Source organism: Myotis yumanensis, unplaced genomic scaffold, assembly GCF_028538775.1.
Source record: "Myotis yumanensis isolate MYYU_CA2020_CCGP unplaced genomic scaffold, mMyoYum1.0.hap1 SCAF_16, whole genome shotgun sequence".
NCBI classification, from domain to species: Eukaryota; Metazoa; Chordata; class Mammalia; order Chiroptera; family Vespertilionidae; genus Myotis; species Myotis yumanensis.
In genome coordinates, this window is record NW_027223767.1 from 19,282,060 (window position 1) to 19,298,924 (window position 16,865).

A 16,865-nucleotide genomic window follows, 5' to 3' on the forward strand; every position below is an offset into this window, starting at 1 on the left:
GGCCGCCGGTCAGGTCACGCGGAGAGTGGCGGTGCGGGCTCGGGGCCAGCGCCCCGCGGCTGCCGGAGTCGCGCGGGCCGGGGCGGGGTGGAGGGTGGAGGGTGGAGGGTAGAAATAGGGGCGGGCGGGCCGCGGCAGTCTCGGAGACCAGCGGAGTCGACCTGAGCCACGCCGAGGGCGCCGAGCGAGCGCCGAGCCCGGAGCACCCATGCTGCTGACGCTGGCCTGGGGCTCCCTCTTCTTCCCCGGGCTCTTCGCGCTCTGCACCTGGGCGCTGCGCCGCGCGCGGCCCGAATGGACCGATTACGACTGCGTGATGATCAGCACCAGGTACTCGGCGAGGCTGGCGACGCCCGCCCCGCCCGGCCGCAGCGCGATCTGCCCCGACCCGCCTGCGCCCGCCCCTGCGCCCAGCGAGGGGGGAAGGGGGGGCGACAGGAAGCGAGGGGGCTGCCTCCCTAGTTCCTTGCCCCTCTCTGCGGCCCTGGCCGGGGCTCTGGAAGACCCTGTCCTGGAGGGAGAGGGGAGCAGGGCGGAGGGCTGCCCGCGCTGGTCAGGATGGGGAGGGAAGCCTGCTACATATCTGCCAGCTGCCCTGGGGATCGGGAGCGCGGTGGCGGCCCTACCATTTTCCTCCCGGCGCTGGCAGCCTAGGGGACAGTCAGGTTCAGGAGTTTGGGCTCCGTGCTGGATTTAGAGCGCTCCACCCACCCCTTTTTTTCTTTTCTGCCGCATCTTAGGGTGGTTTCTTCGGCGCAGGCTGTGTTGGCCACCGGGTCGGGGATCGCCATCATCCGCTCCTGTAAGAACGTGGTCTCCGACAGGTAACAACATCCAATGCCAGGTGAAAGAAGTACAGATATCAGCGCCGAACTTTTTCGAAGTTTGCACATTTTAGTGGCACACAGACACTATTTCTTTATGAGTACACGCTGTTGGGTAGCCGGTTAATGGGAAAACTTGGGTGCCATAATTAGTTCCCACCTCCTCTCCTTACCTCTTTCTGCGGGCCACCTTAGGGGAAAGTAAACTGAAGAAATGCTGGAGAATGACAGAGTCTAAGCCTGATTTAAGGTAACATGTAAGAAGACGGTGTGGTCCATTGACCCAAGTTATTTATGAGATAGATACCTTTGGAAATGATTCAGAAGTGAGAGTGTGGCTTCTAGTTCTTTTAAGTCACCCCACTGGGGTCCTGCTCTGAAGCATCCATTGGCCAAGGTATGTGCATCGTGGTTACCAGCGCCTTACAAATGCTGCGCTTTCTTGTCTCTCCTATGGATTTGCTCAAGGTGGTGCGGAGTTTTCAGGTGCTTTCAGAAAACTGACTTGTCTGTGTTAGAGCTCAGTCCAGAGGCATCAGGAAATGCGCATCTAGTGGACTGAATCATAAAGACTAGGGTGGTCTACTTTGTGTAGTATGTATGTAGGCCTGGGCGATGGTGGCGGTTTGTTTTTGAAGCCTTTTTTTTTTCACCTGTCCTCCTAGAACCACTCTCGCTTCCTCCCAGTTAAGTTGAAGAGCTACAGTCATTGTGCAGGGAAAGTCTGACAGCGGAGTGTCCCCTTTTCACCTGTTGAGACTGCAGTAGGAGGAGAGCCTGAGTGGGGTCTCCGTCTCACTGGCCTGCAGATGGAGTGCCTGGGTCTTACTTGGGATTAATGCTGCCATTATGATTTTTGTGCTTTTCTTGGTGATGAGTTGTAGGTGCTGAGAGAAAACAGGTCAGGTGACTTTGATTGCATGTGCAAAGGACTGACAGCATTTGCTTGGCCGGGTTCGATTTTTATTTTAATCTAATCGAGCACTCTGTGATCACCTGGCAAGCTCCCTCACTGCCCCCACCCAGTTTGTCAGCTCAAACTTGAAACCAGCCTCTTTTGCAGAGATTAAGACAGATGTGGCTCAGCACTATCTTGAGCTGACAGGAGGGCAAGCAGCAGGCAACCAATACACATTTTAGAGAGATATTTGCACATACTTAACTTTCAGTTCTGTAGCACCACTGTTATGATTCCCCCTTAGAAACGGTGTGTTTTAGTGGTAAGAATCCTGAGTTTGATTTTCAGGTCCCTCCTTTTATGTATCTTTATGCCCCAGGGGTGAGGAATGTCCAGCTTAAGGCCTGTGAAATAATTTAGTCTGCTCCTACCAAGGCATTAGGGGTGAGTTAATTAAATGTCTGACCAAATATAGCAGGCTACTTTTTAAGTTGATAATTTTGTATGGCCTGTGAATGATGTTATAAATATCCAAATGGCCCTTGGCAGAAACAAGTTCCCCACCCCTACCTTAGATTTTTTGCTCCTAAAATGGAGACAGACACATTTCTGTGCCCGTTACCTTCACATGGATGCACAAGGATGCTCTGACTGCACCTAGATCATTTAAAAAAAGGCCTTTTGGGGCTCATATCCTATATACCCCAATATTTTTTATTACATATCTTTTTACTTTATGCCTTGATGTAGACTGTCTATAAATAAGGGAGTATCTATAAATCTCCCCAATTTATATGCAGAATGTGGTATGGGGCCAAGTATTTCATTATTCTTAAAGAGGTCTATATCGCTAACAGGGCTGAGAGTCACAGCTCTAGGCAGTTTTCTCAATTTAAGCATCTATATTTGGACTAGAGACCCAGTGCACGAAATTCGTGCACGAGTAGGGTCCCTAGGCCTGGCTGGCAATCAGGCCCAATCTGTGGGGTGACTGGCGGGGCCCCTGCTGGCACCCACCTTGGCTGGCCTGGGGCCTGAAGGTTGAGGGCAGCTCCTGCATTGAGCATCTTCTCCCTGGTGGTCAGTGCATGTCATAGCCAGCGTTCGGTCTGCCGTTCAGTCGATTTGCATAGTAGGCTTTTATTATATAGGATATATAGGATAGTATTTTTTACGTTTAAAAGGATTTTCACATTTTTAGTTTTTTTTAATTTTTACAATAACCTTGTCAGGGAAGTAGGACAAGGATTGTTATTGTCATTTTTATAAAGAAAGTTAAGTCCCAGGCTAGAGGTAATTATTATTACAATCTAGATCTCTTACAAATAAGTCTTGAGAGAATTCTACCAAGCAGCCACAATTTCAGATCTTATTGAATTGGTACTGTGTACAAAATATTAAAACCCTAGGTCCAGTTATATTTCAGATCAGCTTTTAATAGCTCTTTATAGTTATTTAATTTAGAATTGCTTTAAGGATGCAATGGAGACCATAGACAGGCAGCAGAATAAATAAATATTGCATCTTTTTGCCTAAATGGAATTCGGATAATTCATTCACCTACATATATGTTATATTTTCTATCCTTACTTGTTTGCCTGTTTCATTGTTTATTTCATTATTGAGTTATGCTGTGGTAAGTGTGGAATCATTAGGTAATGGTACATATACCATTAAGAGTCTTTGGGGTAGGGCCTTAACAAGCACTGCAGGTGATTCTGATATTCAGGTAGTTTGAAAACCATAAAACTAAATTGTCTCTTCTTGGTATTTAGTGAATCTAATCCTTCCCAGCATAGGATATAATTTCAGTTTATATGTTTTTTATTCACATCAGTTTTCTGTAGAATTATGACTTATCATTTGGGAACAAAATTGTAGAAATTATAGACTTCACGTCTAATTTTCTCTAGGACAATGATAAACTATCATTTTGACACAGCAAATATTGATTCAACCCCTTTGGGGAAGTAAATGGGAACAGTGTCTTTTCTCCCAGTTTCTCTTTGGTTATCTGACTGCTGTAAGGTAGTCCTTGAGCTCCGGGCTCATAACCAGACATATTTTTCTTAATGAGTGGAACTGGAATTAGCCATAGAATTGTAAAGAATATGGCCAGGGTTGCTTGCCAGCAACTCCCTAGAGTGAGGTTACAAGCAGATGCAAGAGGAAACTCCCAACTGTTGAGCAACAAGTGGAGTTAAACTGGAAATATTGGATTGGGATTTGGGACACCTTCCAAACCAGTTTCTTGGTGGGGCTGTTGAATCATTGGTAGAGATATCTATATCAAAGTCAGCTTATATCACAAAATGCCAGAAAAATCCATTACAAATGAGTAGCTAAACCAGGCAAATAGTGACAGCTAGTCACTTAAACACATGGTGCTTTCTGCTCGACACAAATTTTCTCTGTAATTTAGAAAAAGTTGTTCACCCTATCAACTTCATCATCCTATCCTATAAAATAAAAGCCTAATATGCAAATCGACCAAACGGCAGAATGACCAGCGGAATAACCGGTCACTATGACACACATTGACCACCAGGGGGCAGATGCTCAATGCAGGAGCTACCCCCAGCCTGTAGGCCCCAGGCCAGCCAAGGCAGGTGCCAGCAGGGGGTACCCCCCCCCCCCAATTGCCCCGCCAGTTGCCCTACAGATCAGCCCTGATTGCCGGCCAGGCCTAGGGACCCTACCTGTGCATGAATTTCGTGCACTGGGCCTCTAGTATTCATTATAAAGTATTTGGAGCAAAGACATATAAAGAAATGTGTTTGAGAAGAGGTTGGCTTTAAGCTGCCTTCATAATTGATATTCACAATTATTTCATGGACCACTTATATGCTTTCTTTCAGGCACTGGCTTGCCCAAGAATATGTCTGGTTTTTGATTCCATATATGGTCTACGACATCTACGCCATGTACCTTTGTGACTGGTACCGAATCAAAGAACAGAACCGCAGACACTCCCTCATCATTTTTCGAAACTTCCTAAGTAAAAACCGCCTCATGATCACGCACCATGTGGCCATTCTGTTGGTCCTTGTGCCAATTGCACAGGTATCAGCTGCCTTGGTCACTCATTTCTCCTGTTTATCCGGGTATCATGACCAATACTTAGGAGTCAGGATTGCTCCTCTTTTCCTTCACTTTCCTACTTCACCTGTTCTTGTATGCCAGCTGCTTCTGCAGTTAAATCCCCAGATTAATCATGTAGAGATGTGATCCTCCTTGCCAGCAATCCCCCAGCCCTTTATGATTCCTTAGTCTTTGCCAAAGGTTCTGTCTTTAGTTTATACAATATAAAGACAATATAAAATACAACATAAGAATTTTTAAAAATGAGACCAGTTATTGCTCAGTCAACTGGTTATTTGCTCTAACAGTGCCAGAGAGTACTGTGTGCATTATTATTATTTATGTTACAAAAGCAAGCTCTGAAAGCAAATAGCCGCATAATTTCTCCCTAGATCCATTTTTCCCATCAAAACTTCACCGAACAAGGAAGAAATGGGAATGCAAAGAGGAAATTAGTATTTTTGAGTGCCCGCCAAGTGATAGGCACTTGATTTAAAAGCTCATAGCTTTCTGCTAATAATTAGAAATGATCAGGAATAATTAGAAATAACATTATAAATTGTTAGCCCTATACCGTGTGTGTGGCCCAGCGGCCACGAGTTTGACATGCTTGAATTGGGGCTCTAAGAGTTGATAGCTCACTCTGGTACTACTTGAGCTGCTATCTATGCTATACTACTTTCTTGAAAAGATATACAGGTGCCGTGTACTACATTCTTTAAGAAGTCTCCCCAACATCTAGCACAGGGTTCTGACACACATTTTGTTGAACTGACTTGGCTAAGTGCCCTTGGCATGACTAAGTTAGAAACCCAAAAGTAGGCTGCAGAGTTCCTTCCGGCTGACATGGAAATTCTGAGAAAGCTTGGTGTGTGATGCAATCAGCTATCAGAAGTTGCCTCTGCATCCTAGCAATTCGACCATCAAAGTTCCATTGCTACAGAAGCAGCAGAGTATTAAATGGGTCTACACTTGTCCATGTAGCATTTCCCTTTCCCTTCATGGTCTATAATGGTCTTTTTCAGCAGCCCTAGAATTTCCTTCCAGTGGTTCCTTAACCTGCATATCATATTTCCCTGTTTCGTCTTCTCACCTGCAGAGGTTTAGGGGAGAGCTGGGGGATTTCTTCGTTGGCTGCATCTTCACGGCAGAACTGAGCACTCCATTTGTGTCGCTGGGCAAAATTCTGATTCAGGCACGTATGAATGAAATGGCAGAAACATTGCCTGGGGGTGAGGCGGGTACAGATTCTGTTTTTCCTTGGTAGATTGTGAGGTTTAGAGAAATCCCTTAATGCTAGGAATAGTGGAATAGGAGACCCTTGAACAGACTTAAAGGTCAATTGGTCTTCCAAGCCAGTGGGGACAAAATTGTAAGTTTGATTCAAATTTGATACAGTCCTTCATGTATTTTTTCCCAGGCCATAGATTTTCTCTCATCCTGTGTTCCTATCAGCTGGGGTGGCTTAGGTCGAATTCAGCATCACGGCTGAAACACCTACAAGGCTATATGCACATACAAATATGGCCATGCCCAATCAACTTTTCCAAGTGTTAGAAAGCTAGATGCCTGGACTTTACTACTGTGGGACTTGAGCTAGTCATTTCCTGAAGGCCCAACCTCTTCGTGACTCTGCATTCTCCTTCCCACTTTTGCAGCTAAAGAAGCAGCACACCCTTCTGTACAAGGTGAACGGAATCCTCACGCTGACCACCTTCTTTTCCTGTCGGATCCTTCTTTTCCTCTTCATGTATTGGTCCTATGCCAGACAGAAGGACATAAGCCTGTTCCAAGTGCCATTCAGGATCCCTGTCTTCTGCAATGTGGCCAATGCCTTCCTCATCGCTCCCCAGCTCTACTGGTTCTCTCTGCTGTGCAAGAAGGCAGTCGGGCTCTTTGACACTCCCCCAGCCGAAAAGGATGGATAAGTGCTCCCAGGAGTCAGGCAGTGAGGGTGCCTCTTCATACTAGCTGCCTCTTTCACTCAGTATTCCACGGACCAAATTGTGCCCTGGATGGCCTCAGCCTTTTGGGTATTGATAAGTAGATGGGTATTGAGTTTTTCTAAAGAATATTCGTATTACCTCCCTCTTCTAACCTGCCCCTTTTGCAAAAGCACTTTTTGTAATAACAACTGTTGGATCCTGTCAGACCTCCATTGGCAGCAAGGTGGTTTTGCCCAATGATCCTTCCTTGGGTCTTATCTCAAGGGCTCTGGGAGGTAGAAGCATGGGGTGTGGAGACAGGTGGACCAGGATAAGTCCCTGGGCACCTAACTGGCCCTAATATTGGTGGCTACCCACCTTTCCAAACACTCAGGGCAATTATCTACATATACTGGGCCAGCAGAAACAGTGATGACTTGGTTCTTGAAATAATTTCTTATGTTGGCCTGGGGAAACCATTGTGGGTAGGTAGCTTTTCATTGTTTACTAGATAATCCACTGCCTCATCCATGTGCCAACATTGAATTCTTGTCATCTGACTTCCAATCAGAAGTCTTATTAGTGAGGGTCGGGGTGGCAGGAGGCAGGGATGGGAACCTGAAGCGCTTGAGGAGGTAAAAGATGTCTGCATCTTTGCAGGCTGACTGTAAGATCAGTGTCAAAGTTGTGAGTTTGTTGTCAACAGTCACAAATACTGTTCCCTTTTTGGCATGTCCTTCCAAGCCCAGCTTTCCCCATATCCACACACACACAGGATGCTCTTGTTAAAAACTATAGTGGTAGAGTGAAAAGATGGCTACCAAGCTATTTATTAGTAACCCCACTCTTTGACACTGTCTTTTTCACATGAAGTGGAAATGGAGTTCTATATTCCAAACCATGAGAAGTCGCATCTAGACTGCCTCCTAACAGAGCTTGTGGCCAAAAGCCTGTTCCCATTGAGTGCACCACCATTTAGCCACAGAAGGCTGGAGAGCAAGAGTGCAAGACAGCCCTGGCCAAAATATGTCCTGTGAACTGACTCCTTCACTACCATTTGCAAATGGGATTCTCTGGTGCCAACACTATTCATTCCTTATCAACTAGGATGGGTCTTAGAAACTGCTACCGTGAATTTTTTTTCAGGTGGTAGTGAGAAGCTAGGTTTTAAAAAGTGCCTTTTGATTCATTGTTGTCCATTAACTTTTAAAGTACTGAATATGTAACAGTGACTCAAATGTTGACTATTTCAGTCTTTAATGGGTGCCATTTTAAAAATGCAAAATGATATATTTTTTTTTACTGGTTTGTTCACTGTCAGTGTATCTTGCATAAATCACCCCTGTGGTGATTAAATTGCACTAATATTTCCCAACTTACTCTCATTTGTGAAATATATCAATACCGACTTCCTATAAGACCCATCCATGACCTGACTTGGCTGGCTGCTGTGTGGTATTGTTTCTGGTCTGTGTTCATATCCATTAACTCGCAAAGCTGGGGGGTTGAGGGGAGGGGAATGTGTTAGTGCTTTCAGCCTCCAGGAAGGCCTACCTCAATCAAACCTTACTCTAACACTGTTTCTGTGATTCATGGTTCCTGTATACTAAGCATGTCAAACTCTCAGCCTGTGGGCCACATGCCTCGTTTATTTGGCCTGTGTTAGCCTTTGAGTTTGACATGTTTGCTGTACACTGTAGGGTCCCAGAGTTCAAGCCTAGTGGCCATGTAATTTTAGGCCCTTTTTTCTCTTTCTAGGTGAATTTCACTTAGGAGTTGGGAGGGTAGAAATCCAATTGTAGGCCACAGAGCTAGCCCACTTCAGGCGGGGGAGGGAACCTGAATAAGGCCCCATTTTGAATGAGGGCCTGGGTGTGGAGGAGGTATTGGGATATCTCCTTTTCCCTTTCTTGCCTCCCAAATTAAATGTCTCAGCAACCAGCACTCATAGTTCTGTAAAATGCCCTGCACACCTTAAATTTGTATTTTTATGCTTCTGTAGACACCATTCCCTGCTCCCCCTCATTTTTCAAAACTGTGACAATATACTCCAAGCAGAAGGTCATTACACTCGTCCTTTAGACACATCTCTGCTGTTTACCAGGCCTAGTTTTAGTACAGCCCTTCTGGATACACTGAATGGATGGCGTTAAGGCTGTAGAGCAGAAGTCCTCAATTCAGAAGCCATCCATTTTCTTTAGGTCCTTAATCTACCCCCAGCACTAAATTTTCTTGGTCCAACCTTCTTCTTTTATAGTGCTGCTGGCCTTTGGGCACACAAATCACCTGGCCAACTGGTAGAAGAATAGAGTTATTTTCTTAATTGCTACCTTTTCCAAAAGACCACAAAATGACCCAAAGAGGGTTTCAGTGCAAAAGAACACACACCTTATAATTTTTCCACTTTGGTATTTCACCTTTGAACTTACTAAAGTTTAGGATGGAGAAGTCCAATTATGAACTTTCCTCGCAGCCTGATCTTTAAGACTCTAGCTCAGGGGTGGGCAAACTTTTTGACTCGAGGGCCACAGTGGGTTCTTAAACTGGACCAGAGGGCCGGAACAAAAGCATGGATGGAGCGTTTGTGTGAACTAATATAAATTCAAAGTAAACATCATTACATAAAAGGGTACGGTCTTTTTTTTTTTTTTTTTAGTTTTATTCATTTCAAATGGGCCAGATCCGGCCGGCGGGCCGTAGTTTGCCCATGGCTGCTCTAGCTGAACCCATATTTAAGCCTAAACTATTGATGAGAAAGACTCAAAAGAGGTAAGACAGACCTCAAAATGAGATTATAATTTGTGTTACAAATACCCAAGAAACTATTTTCTTTACATTGTTATTGCCATATACTTTTTAGCTTGTTTACAACTTCACATAACTGAAGAGTTTTTTTGTTTCTCGGCTCTAGCCCCTATAGACCCCACCCTCATCAGCTGTTGTCTGATCCACAAAAGTCAGAAATTGCTGATCTTCTGCAGCAGGGTCTGGCGCCGCTCCTCGGGGCTAATATTCTTGGCAATGGACTTTAAAAAGTGCTGCTCATTTACCTTCTGGAGTAAGGCGCTGATAGAAGGGTTGGTCTTGCTCAGGGTTTCATAGCAGGTGAGGATTTCCAAGGCTAAAACGTAGAGTGGTTCACACACCTCTTGGTGGAGCATGGCCATGATGTGCAAAACATGACAGAATACCTGAGTATAAAAAAATAGGGCTTCCTGGGTCAGGTCCTGTTCTTCTCCTTGGGCCCAAGGGCCAACTGACCGTATCAACCTAACTGAGTCCAGGAGGCTGGTCAGACTGCTACAGACAAGTTTGACCACATGGCTCCAGCCTTCCATAGGAAGCCAGTTGCGACAACTCTGGCTGCAAAGAAACTGGAAAGCTCTCAGGAGGAGAACGGAGAGTTGGAGCTCCTGGGCCAAGGGCTTCAGGTTGAGCAGAGGAACAAACTGAATATATTCCAGGCTATAAGGGACATGTAGGAGTTGTTTCTCCAACAGTCTCCTGGTCAACTGGAAAAGGTACTGCCACTCCTGGGTACTGCACCAAGGCATGACTTGCACCAGGGCTACCAGAAAGCCCTTGCTGAACAATCTGACCTCCTCAGGGTTGTCCACACCCACCACTAAGAGGGAGAGCATCCGCTCGGAGATGCTCCTGGAGAGGCAGCAGCACTCCATCCAGGCAAGGAGCCCTGTGCCGGGCCCATACCCAGGGTGGGCCTGGGAGGTCCACTCATCCTCAGAAAGCTTACAGATCTCAAAAAGTGTGGCTGGCACCTCACACTTGAAGTGGCCCTCAAAGAAGTTCTTCAGTCTCAGGTTCACAGTCCAGTCTAGCTGCTCCAACTTCCGGTGGAGCCAGGACAGGGACTTGATCCAGGTGTCTGGGGAGAAGGTCTCGGCATTTGCTAATACGATCTCACAGAGGAGCTCCAGGATATGGACCACCATATCCTTCCCATCCAAAGAGAGGCAGCGCTTCTCCTTGGGGAGCTGCCAGTATTTACTGAAGCAGTCCAGGAGCTGGCACAAGCTGAAGATGAGGGGAAACGGAGAGCAGGTTTGGAGCCAGTATTCCTCTAAGCAGGCATTTACTTCGAGGGTCTGAATAAAGATCTTCAGACTGAGGTCCACCTCTTCAACATCTAGCATCAAGAAAGGCAGGACGAATTCCCTGAGAACCTCATCTGGTTCAAGAAGGGCCGCAACTGGAATCCCCTGGGGCTTCACGGGACTCATCAGGCATCTCAGGAGCTCCAAAAACTGCTTTTCTTCCTTGGGTGTAGAGAACTTTGTCCAGACGGTTTCTCTGAGGCATGACACGACGAACGTGGTGGACGGGTTTGGACCCTGCTCTTCTGTGAACCTGAGGGCGGGGAAGGCGGTGAGAATCTGAGCCAGGAACTTGTGGGTACCGAGATTGACCACAGCCATGCTGCACATTTTCTTCACGGTGATCTCCGGGTGCAGTATCACCAGGCGGGCCACAGAAGCTACAGCCTTAGCCAAGCCCTGTTCGGAAGCACTCTGTGCAAGCTGGTTAAAGGTCGTGTTGAGGTCTTCCTGAAACCCCTCCAAGTAAGCCAACAACTTCTCAGAGAGGCCCTTTCGCCCCCAGGCAACCAGGATACCTGCGAGGACTTTATTTTTATCTGGCAGTGAGAGGCCTGTGTAACATTCCAGGATCAAGTCAATCACTTGTTTGATCTGAGATTCAGGGATGGCTCTGTCTGTCGTGCTGACTTCCACCACAGTTTCCAGCAGCTTTAATACCAAATCTGGCTCTCGGAAGAGAGAATGGTTATTAACCAGGCAGGCAAGCCACTCATCTGAGAAGGCCCACTTCTTCTCAGAAGCAAAAATGTAGCACATTTCCATATGCCGATCCATCTTTTGCTCAATAATGGCCATGGCAATCGAGGCAGTAATGTCTTTCTCCAAGCCCTTGTTGAGTACCTTGTTCGTTTTCCTCAGGAAATCCTCGACGCACTCTGCCAGTTCAGAAACCACCTGCCTCTCCTCCTTGGATAAGCTGGTGGTACCCAGGTAAAGCTTCAAGTTCTGGCTGAAAGAAGTCAGACTGTCACACAGCCGGTAACTGTCATAATTTGTCCCGTGGGTGCTATTGAGCATGGCCTGCAGCTCCTCCCCCCACTCCCGCAGAAGACTTCGCATGAAGTCAAATGCGGCAAAAATCGTTTCATTCGGGAGTCTGGCCAGTGAGCTCAGGTTGACATCCCGTTCTGCCTCCTTTACCTTCTCTGCCAGTGCCTGCTGGTGATATGGGTTCTGGGTGTCCGAATTCCACACGGAGATCACCGTGGCCAGTTTGTCTAGATACACATGTGCAGACACTTCCTGAGGGTCATCCTCCATCAGTGCAAACACGGTCAGCATATCAGCCAAATTGGCTAATGCGCAGCACTTCATCCCAGGGCCCAAGATTCTATTTTGGATTTGCTTCAGCCCAGTGAGCAGCATGGCCAACAAAGGCATGGTAGGACACACATCAGGGTCTGACTTGAACCTCTTTGGAGGATGGGAGAACTCATCTGAAGAGGATAAGTACTTATTAGCCATTGTCCTAAACTGAGAGAGCAGGGGGTCCTGCTGATTGTCCTTGTGCTTCATCATTTCCCACCAGACATCGAGGAAGAAGGCCACATCCTTTGAAGAAGTATCAATAGCCATGTGCTCCAAAAAGCGCTCTAGTTCTGCACGGCAGATGGTGGTAGGGAGGGCCATCAGGAGCTGGATAAAGAGTCCAGAAGCTTCCAGGGACTTGAGCAGCTCAAAAAGAACCGCGTGATTGATGGTAGGGATCATGTTGCCTACTGAGAAGAACACATCTTCCTGCCACCGAGTTTCAGTGTCGGAAGGGGTAACGGGGTAGGGCTGAAGAACCTTGGCCCAGATGATGACCAGAGCTTTCCTCTTCCAGGCAAAGGACTGGGAGCATGCTGTGGCGGAGATTTCCCTCAAGGCCTCCACAATGGGCCGCCCAACATGCTCCCAGTCAGATTTTGTCAATTCTGCCAGTGCTTTGGGGTGAAACAGCTGCTCGGCCAGCAAAAAACCCCCATGCAAAATAGTCATTTCTTCACAGATATTCAAGGGTCCTGCACGGAGAGAAGCCGAATAAGATAGAGTGTGGTGACAAATTTCAAAATAGTAAGCAGAGGTTAGAAGGAAAGATAGCAGTTGGTAGGCTGGCTGTTGGGATCAGGGTTAGAGATAAAAGTTCTAAATAGGATCAGTGGGAGAGGGGGAAGAAAGCAGTGATTCTAGGAGCCACTGCAGAGTTGGAGTAAAAAGGACTTACCTGAGGAATAGAAAAGGACTCCCAAACTCTAGCTTGGAACTGGGAAGACAACAGGCACCATTGGAGTTAGGGAACACAGAAGACTCAGAACAGGTTTGGAGGGAACCTGTTAAGTTTTGGTTATTTGGAGTTTGAGGTATAAATTAAGGTAGAAATGCCCTCCAGCAATGGAAATGTAAGGCTGAAGCTCATGAGGAAAGTCAGAGGGGATCAATGGAACCAATGAAGTGAGATCTCACAGGAAAAGCATTTGAAAAGGAAAAGCTGGGCTACAGAGGCTAGACCAGTGATGGCAAACCTATAACACGCGTGTCAGAGGTGACACGTGAACTCATTTTTTTGGTTGATTTTTCTTTGTTAAATGGCATTTAAATATATAAAATAAATATCAAAAATATAAATCTTTGTTTTACTATGGTTGCAAATATCAAAAAATTTCTATATGTGACACGGCACCAGAGTTAAGTTAGGGCTTTTCAAAATGCTGACACGCCAAGCTCAAAAGGTTCGCCATCACTGGGCTAGATAGATGGGCCAGCAGAGGATTTGGGGAAGATGAGTTTAGAGAGAAAGCACAATGACAGTTTCAAACTACAGGGACCACAAAATATATATTGCAGGACATGAAACTGAGCTTATAAATTATGATATAAATTAAAAGGCACATGGCCCAGGGCTGTGGGCATAGAAGCAAGCAGACAAACCCTACCTTCCCCCTTTTCTCTCATGGCCTTGCCCTGCAAACAGATTTCCACTGTTCTTTCTGCCTTTCAGGGAAACAATTCATCCCATGGCTTCTTCCAACAAGAACAGCTACTCATGGCCCTGGTTCTCTGGTAGAAACCAAGGGGTAGATAGAAAAAATAATGCACTACATTAAGTTCTCCCTTCAGTGACCCACAGACTTATCAGTGAACTGACACATATTTATCAAGGAAGGCATCTTGGTCTGTTTAATCAGACATGAGTTTAGCTCAGCCATTTAAAAGCAGTCATCTTGGACAGATGACTTCTCTGAGCATCCCTTCTGATAATACAAACTTCATATAATGATCATGAAGATCCAATGATATATACTATCAAGCTCCTGGCACTGGGTTGGTGCTTACTGTTAGCTCCTGATCCCACTTCCCAGAGATAGTGAGAGTTAAACAAGATATAGCTACAAAAAGAATCAGGATTCAAAGAGCCTGATGAAGTGCTTAATAAATGTTGTTTTTCCCCAAACCTTTCTACTGTTGACAAGAACAGAATCTTGTCACTATTCTTGGCCTCCCTGAACTCAGAAACATGAAAAGACAGATCTTTCTCAGGTGTCTCCTTTGGCCCAGAAACTAAGTCAGATCCCAAATACTGCAAACACGGTCAGCATATCAGCCAAATTGTCTCTCCCCTTTCCCAGGACCCAGAGATGCCACCCCTTTCTCAGTCCTTCATATCCCCAAGAACCCATCTTCCCAGACTCCTGATTCCAGCAGACTAAAGAGTATCCTGCTCCTTGGACCATTTATGGGAGCAGCAAAAAGGCCAAGAGCTCAATCAGCACTGCTATGCAAATCCTGGGGAAGGCAATCCACCGTAGCTCCAGTGGCGAGGCTGACTCCCACGGAGGGTTAGGTTGCTCAGGGAGCTCTGGACCTTCTTTCTAGCTCAGGCCACTGTCCAAGGCACCAACATATGTTCCCTACGATTCTGTAAAATGAATGTTATTGCGCTATCAGTTCAGCTGAGATGTCTGGCCTCTAACAGCTATTTTCCAGAGAGACTCAAGTATAAGTCCCAGGAGCAGTTAAAAGCTGGGCAATTCCCCAGTGTTTTGTCACTACTTCTGAGTGCCCGCTCCTTTATATGTACTGAGTGCTGCTTGTGCCAGGTGGCACTCACGTAAGGTCTCTGTAAGTCTTCATGTCAACCTTTGGAGGACTATATTACTCCTGTTTTGGAGACGGGAACATGGAGACTCAGAAGCCATTTGCTCAGGAGAGCACAACTACAAAGCTGTTGGGCAGAATCACCACAGCTGTAAGGCTCCGGGGGCGCTGGGGGAGGCACCCAAGGGGAGCCAGAACGCTAGGCCTCCCCACCACCGCCTGCCATGCACAACTTGAGCGCTTTTTGGAGCACATGTCTATTGATACAAAGTGAAGAGCTGGCTGGGGCCAAGGACCAGAACTTTTCTCCACGGGCCCAGTATTGCTGGCACCCCTTGGGGTGCCTCCCCCAGCTCCCCCAGAGCCATCTCCTAGTCCTATCCCCTTAGGAGCATGTCCAGAAGGGTAAAAAGCTGGGCCAGGAGCCGCTGATTTATACCAGCTCCCCCCTCCCTTCTTCCAAACTTTGCCTCAGGATTCTGAATCAAGGCGCACGTGCACTCTGCAGCCACAACCCTCCCCACAATCGCTAGTCCGATGAACGCCAGCTCCGTGCAAGGCGCTGCACCGGGCGCTGTATACACGTGATCTCCAGGAAAACTCCCCCAAACTCTGCAGTGGATACTTTATCATCTCCGTTTTACTAGATCTTCGAGGACCTCCTGAGCCTAAGTCACTGGCTAAAGAACTCATCATTCAACCGAGACCGTCGGGCACCCGGGATCCCCCCGAGCGTCCTCCCAGCCCGGCAACTTCCAAATCACCTGCACGCACCCACTTTACTTTCGGGAAATCTTCCCTTCACAGCTGTTTGGCGCTTCACATGGAAAGGGCCCCAAGGGCCCAAAGCGGCGCGGTCGGGGCTGGAGCCCGGTCTCCCGACCCCCGGTCTCTAAGGAACCCCCTGCTCTCCAAACCGCCCCCCCCAACCCGGGGTCTCCCTCAGCCCGGGCCGCTTGGCACCGCCCTGGTCGCCGCGGCGGGAGGTGGCCCAGGCGGGCTCGGGGAAGGGGAGCCGAGACACCCACCTAAGTCCATGGCGGCGTCGCGGGCGCAATGCGGCGAGTACTGCGCCGGAACCACGACACAATGGGCGGCCCGGGGGGCGGGACCAAGGGCCGCGCCTCAGGCCCCGCCCACAGTCTCAGCCCCGGCTCCGCTCGGCGCGCACGCGCGGTCCTCACCACCAGCCCGCGGCGTCCGGGCGCCAAGCCCACAGCGCCCTCTGTCGGCCCTCCAACAGGTTGGTATGCACCCCGCCCTGCGGCCGCTGCGTGCCCCGCCCTCCCTCTCCAGGGGCCCCCGCCCTGGCCGCCCGGCGCCCTCCGCTTCCCGCCTCCTTTCGGGCACCCACCGGTCCAGTCCACTGCCCAGCCTGCCTCCTGATCCCAGTGGGTCCTACCCATTAGCTCCGTTCCCAGCCCCGCATTCGGCTCCACCCGGTCACCCCGGAATCCCCCGCAGTTCACACACACTGAACGCCCCTCGCAGGCTGCCCACTAACCAGCACGGACGCACCCTCTGTAATGCCAGGCTTCTTCCCCCGCAGCGCATCTGCCGTCTCACGCTCTAACCACCTAGCGCCACAGCCTCCCAAAGCGTCCCCATTGCTCCTCCTTCAGAACACAGCAGCAGCTCCTTAATTTTCTGGCATCGTAGACGCCTTTGAAATGTGAATGGTCGTCCTCCGCCCCAGAAAATGCACAGTGCGGGACCAGAACAGCTGTGTGTGTGTGTGTGTGTGTGTGTGTGTGTGTGTGTGTGTGGCGGGGGGTGGGGGGTGGGGGTGGGGCAGTGAGGGCAGATCCAGTCCAGTGGGCCCATTTGGTTTTTCACTGAGAACACACAAATATCCCGTGTTTTCCCATATATATCACCCTGTCTCCTTTTCTCCCTTTCCCTTCCTCCCAGACTTAATCACCAGCCCCAAGTGTTTCTAGTT

The 16,865-nt window shown here is 48.1% G+C and overlaps 2 protein-coding genes across 4 annotated transcripts; one reads left to right on the plus strand and one right to left on the minus strand.

The window, feature by feature from the left end:
- Positions 1-22: 22 nt before the first annotated feature.
- TLCD3A (TLC domain containing 3A) lies at positions 23-8,669 on the plus strand. 3 transcript variants are annotated; one of them, XM_070394082.1, is made up of 5 exons: positions 51-330; positions 741-824; positions 4,581-4,785; positions 5,903-5,998; positions 6,462-8,669. In XM_070394082.1, the coding sequence occupies exons 1-5, from the start codon at positions 209-211 to the stop codon at positions 6,729-6,731; spliced, it is 777 nt and encodes a 258-aa protein (XP_070250183.1). In that variant the 5' UTR covers positions 51-208; the 3' UTR covers positions 6,732-8,669. The 3 variants fall into 3 exon arrangements, with proteins under 3 accessions (XP_070250185.1, XP_070250184.1, XP_070250183.1); XM_070394083.1 differs by lacking the exon at positions 4,581-4,785 and having other exon boundaries at positions 29-330; positions 6,462-6,547; XM_070394084.1 differs by lacking the exons at positions 5,903-5,998; positions 6,462-8,669 and having other exon boundaries at positions 23-330; positions 741-844; positions 4,581-4,667.
- Positions 7,579-15,988, minus strand: GEMIN4 (gem nuclear organelle associated protein 4). The gene is made up of 2 exons (XM_070394081.1): positions 15,952-15,988; positions 7,579-12,849 (listed from the first exon to the last, which is right to left on the minus strand). Exons 1-2 carry the CDS (start codon positions 15,959-15,961, stop codon positions 9,686-9,688), a joined length of 3,174 nt encoding a protein of 1,057 aa, XP_070250182.1. The 5' UTR covers positions 15,962-15,988; the 3' UTR covers positions 7,579-9,685.
- Between the last annotated feature and the right edge of the window lie 877 nt (positions 15,989-16,865).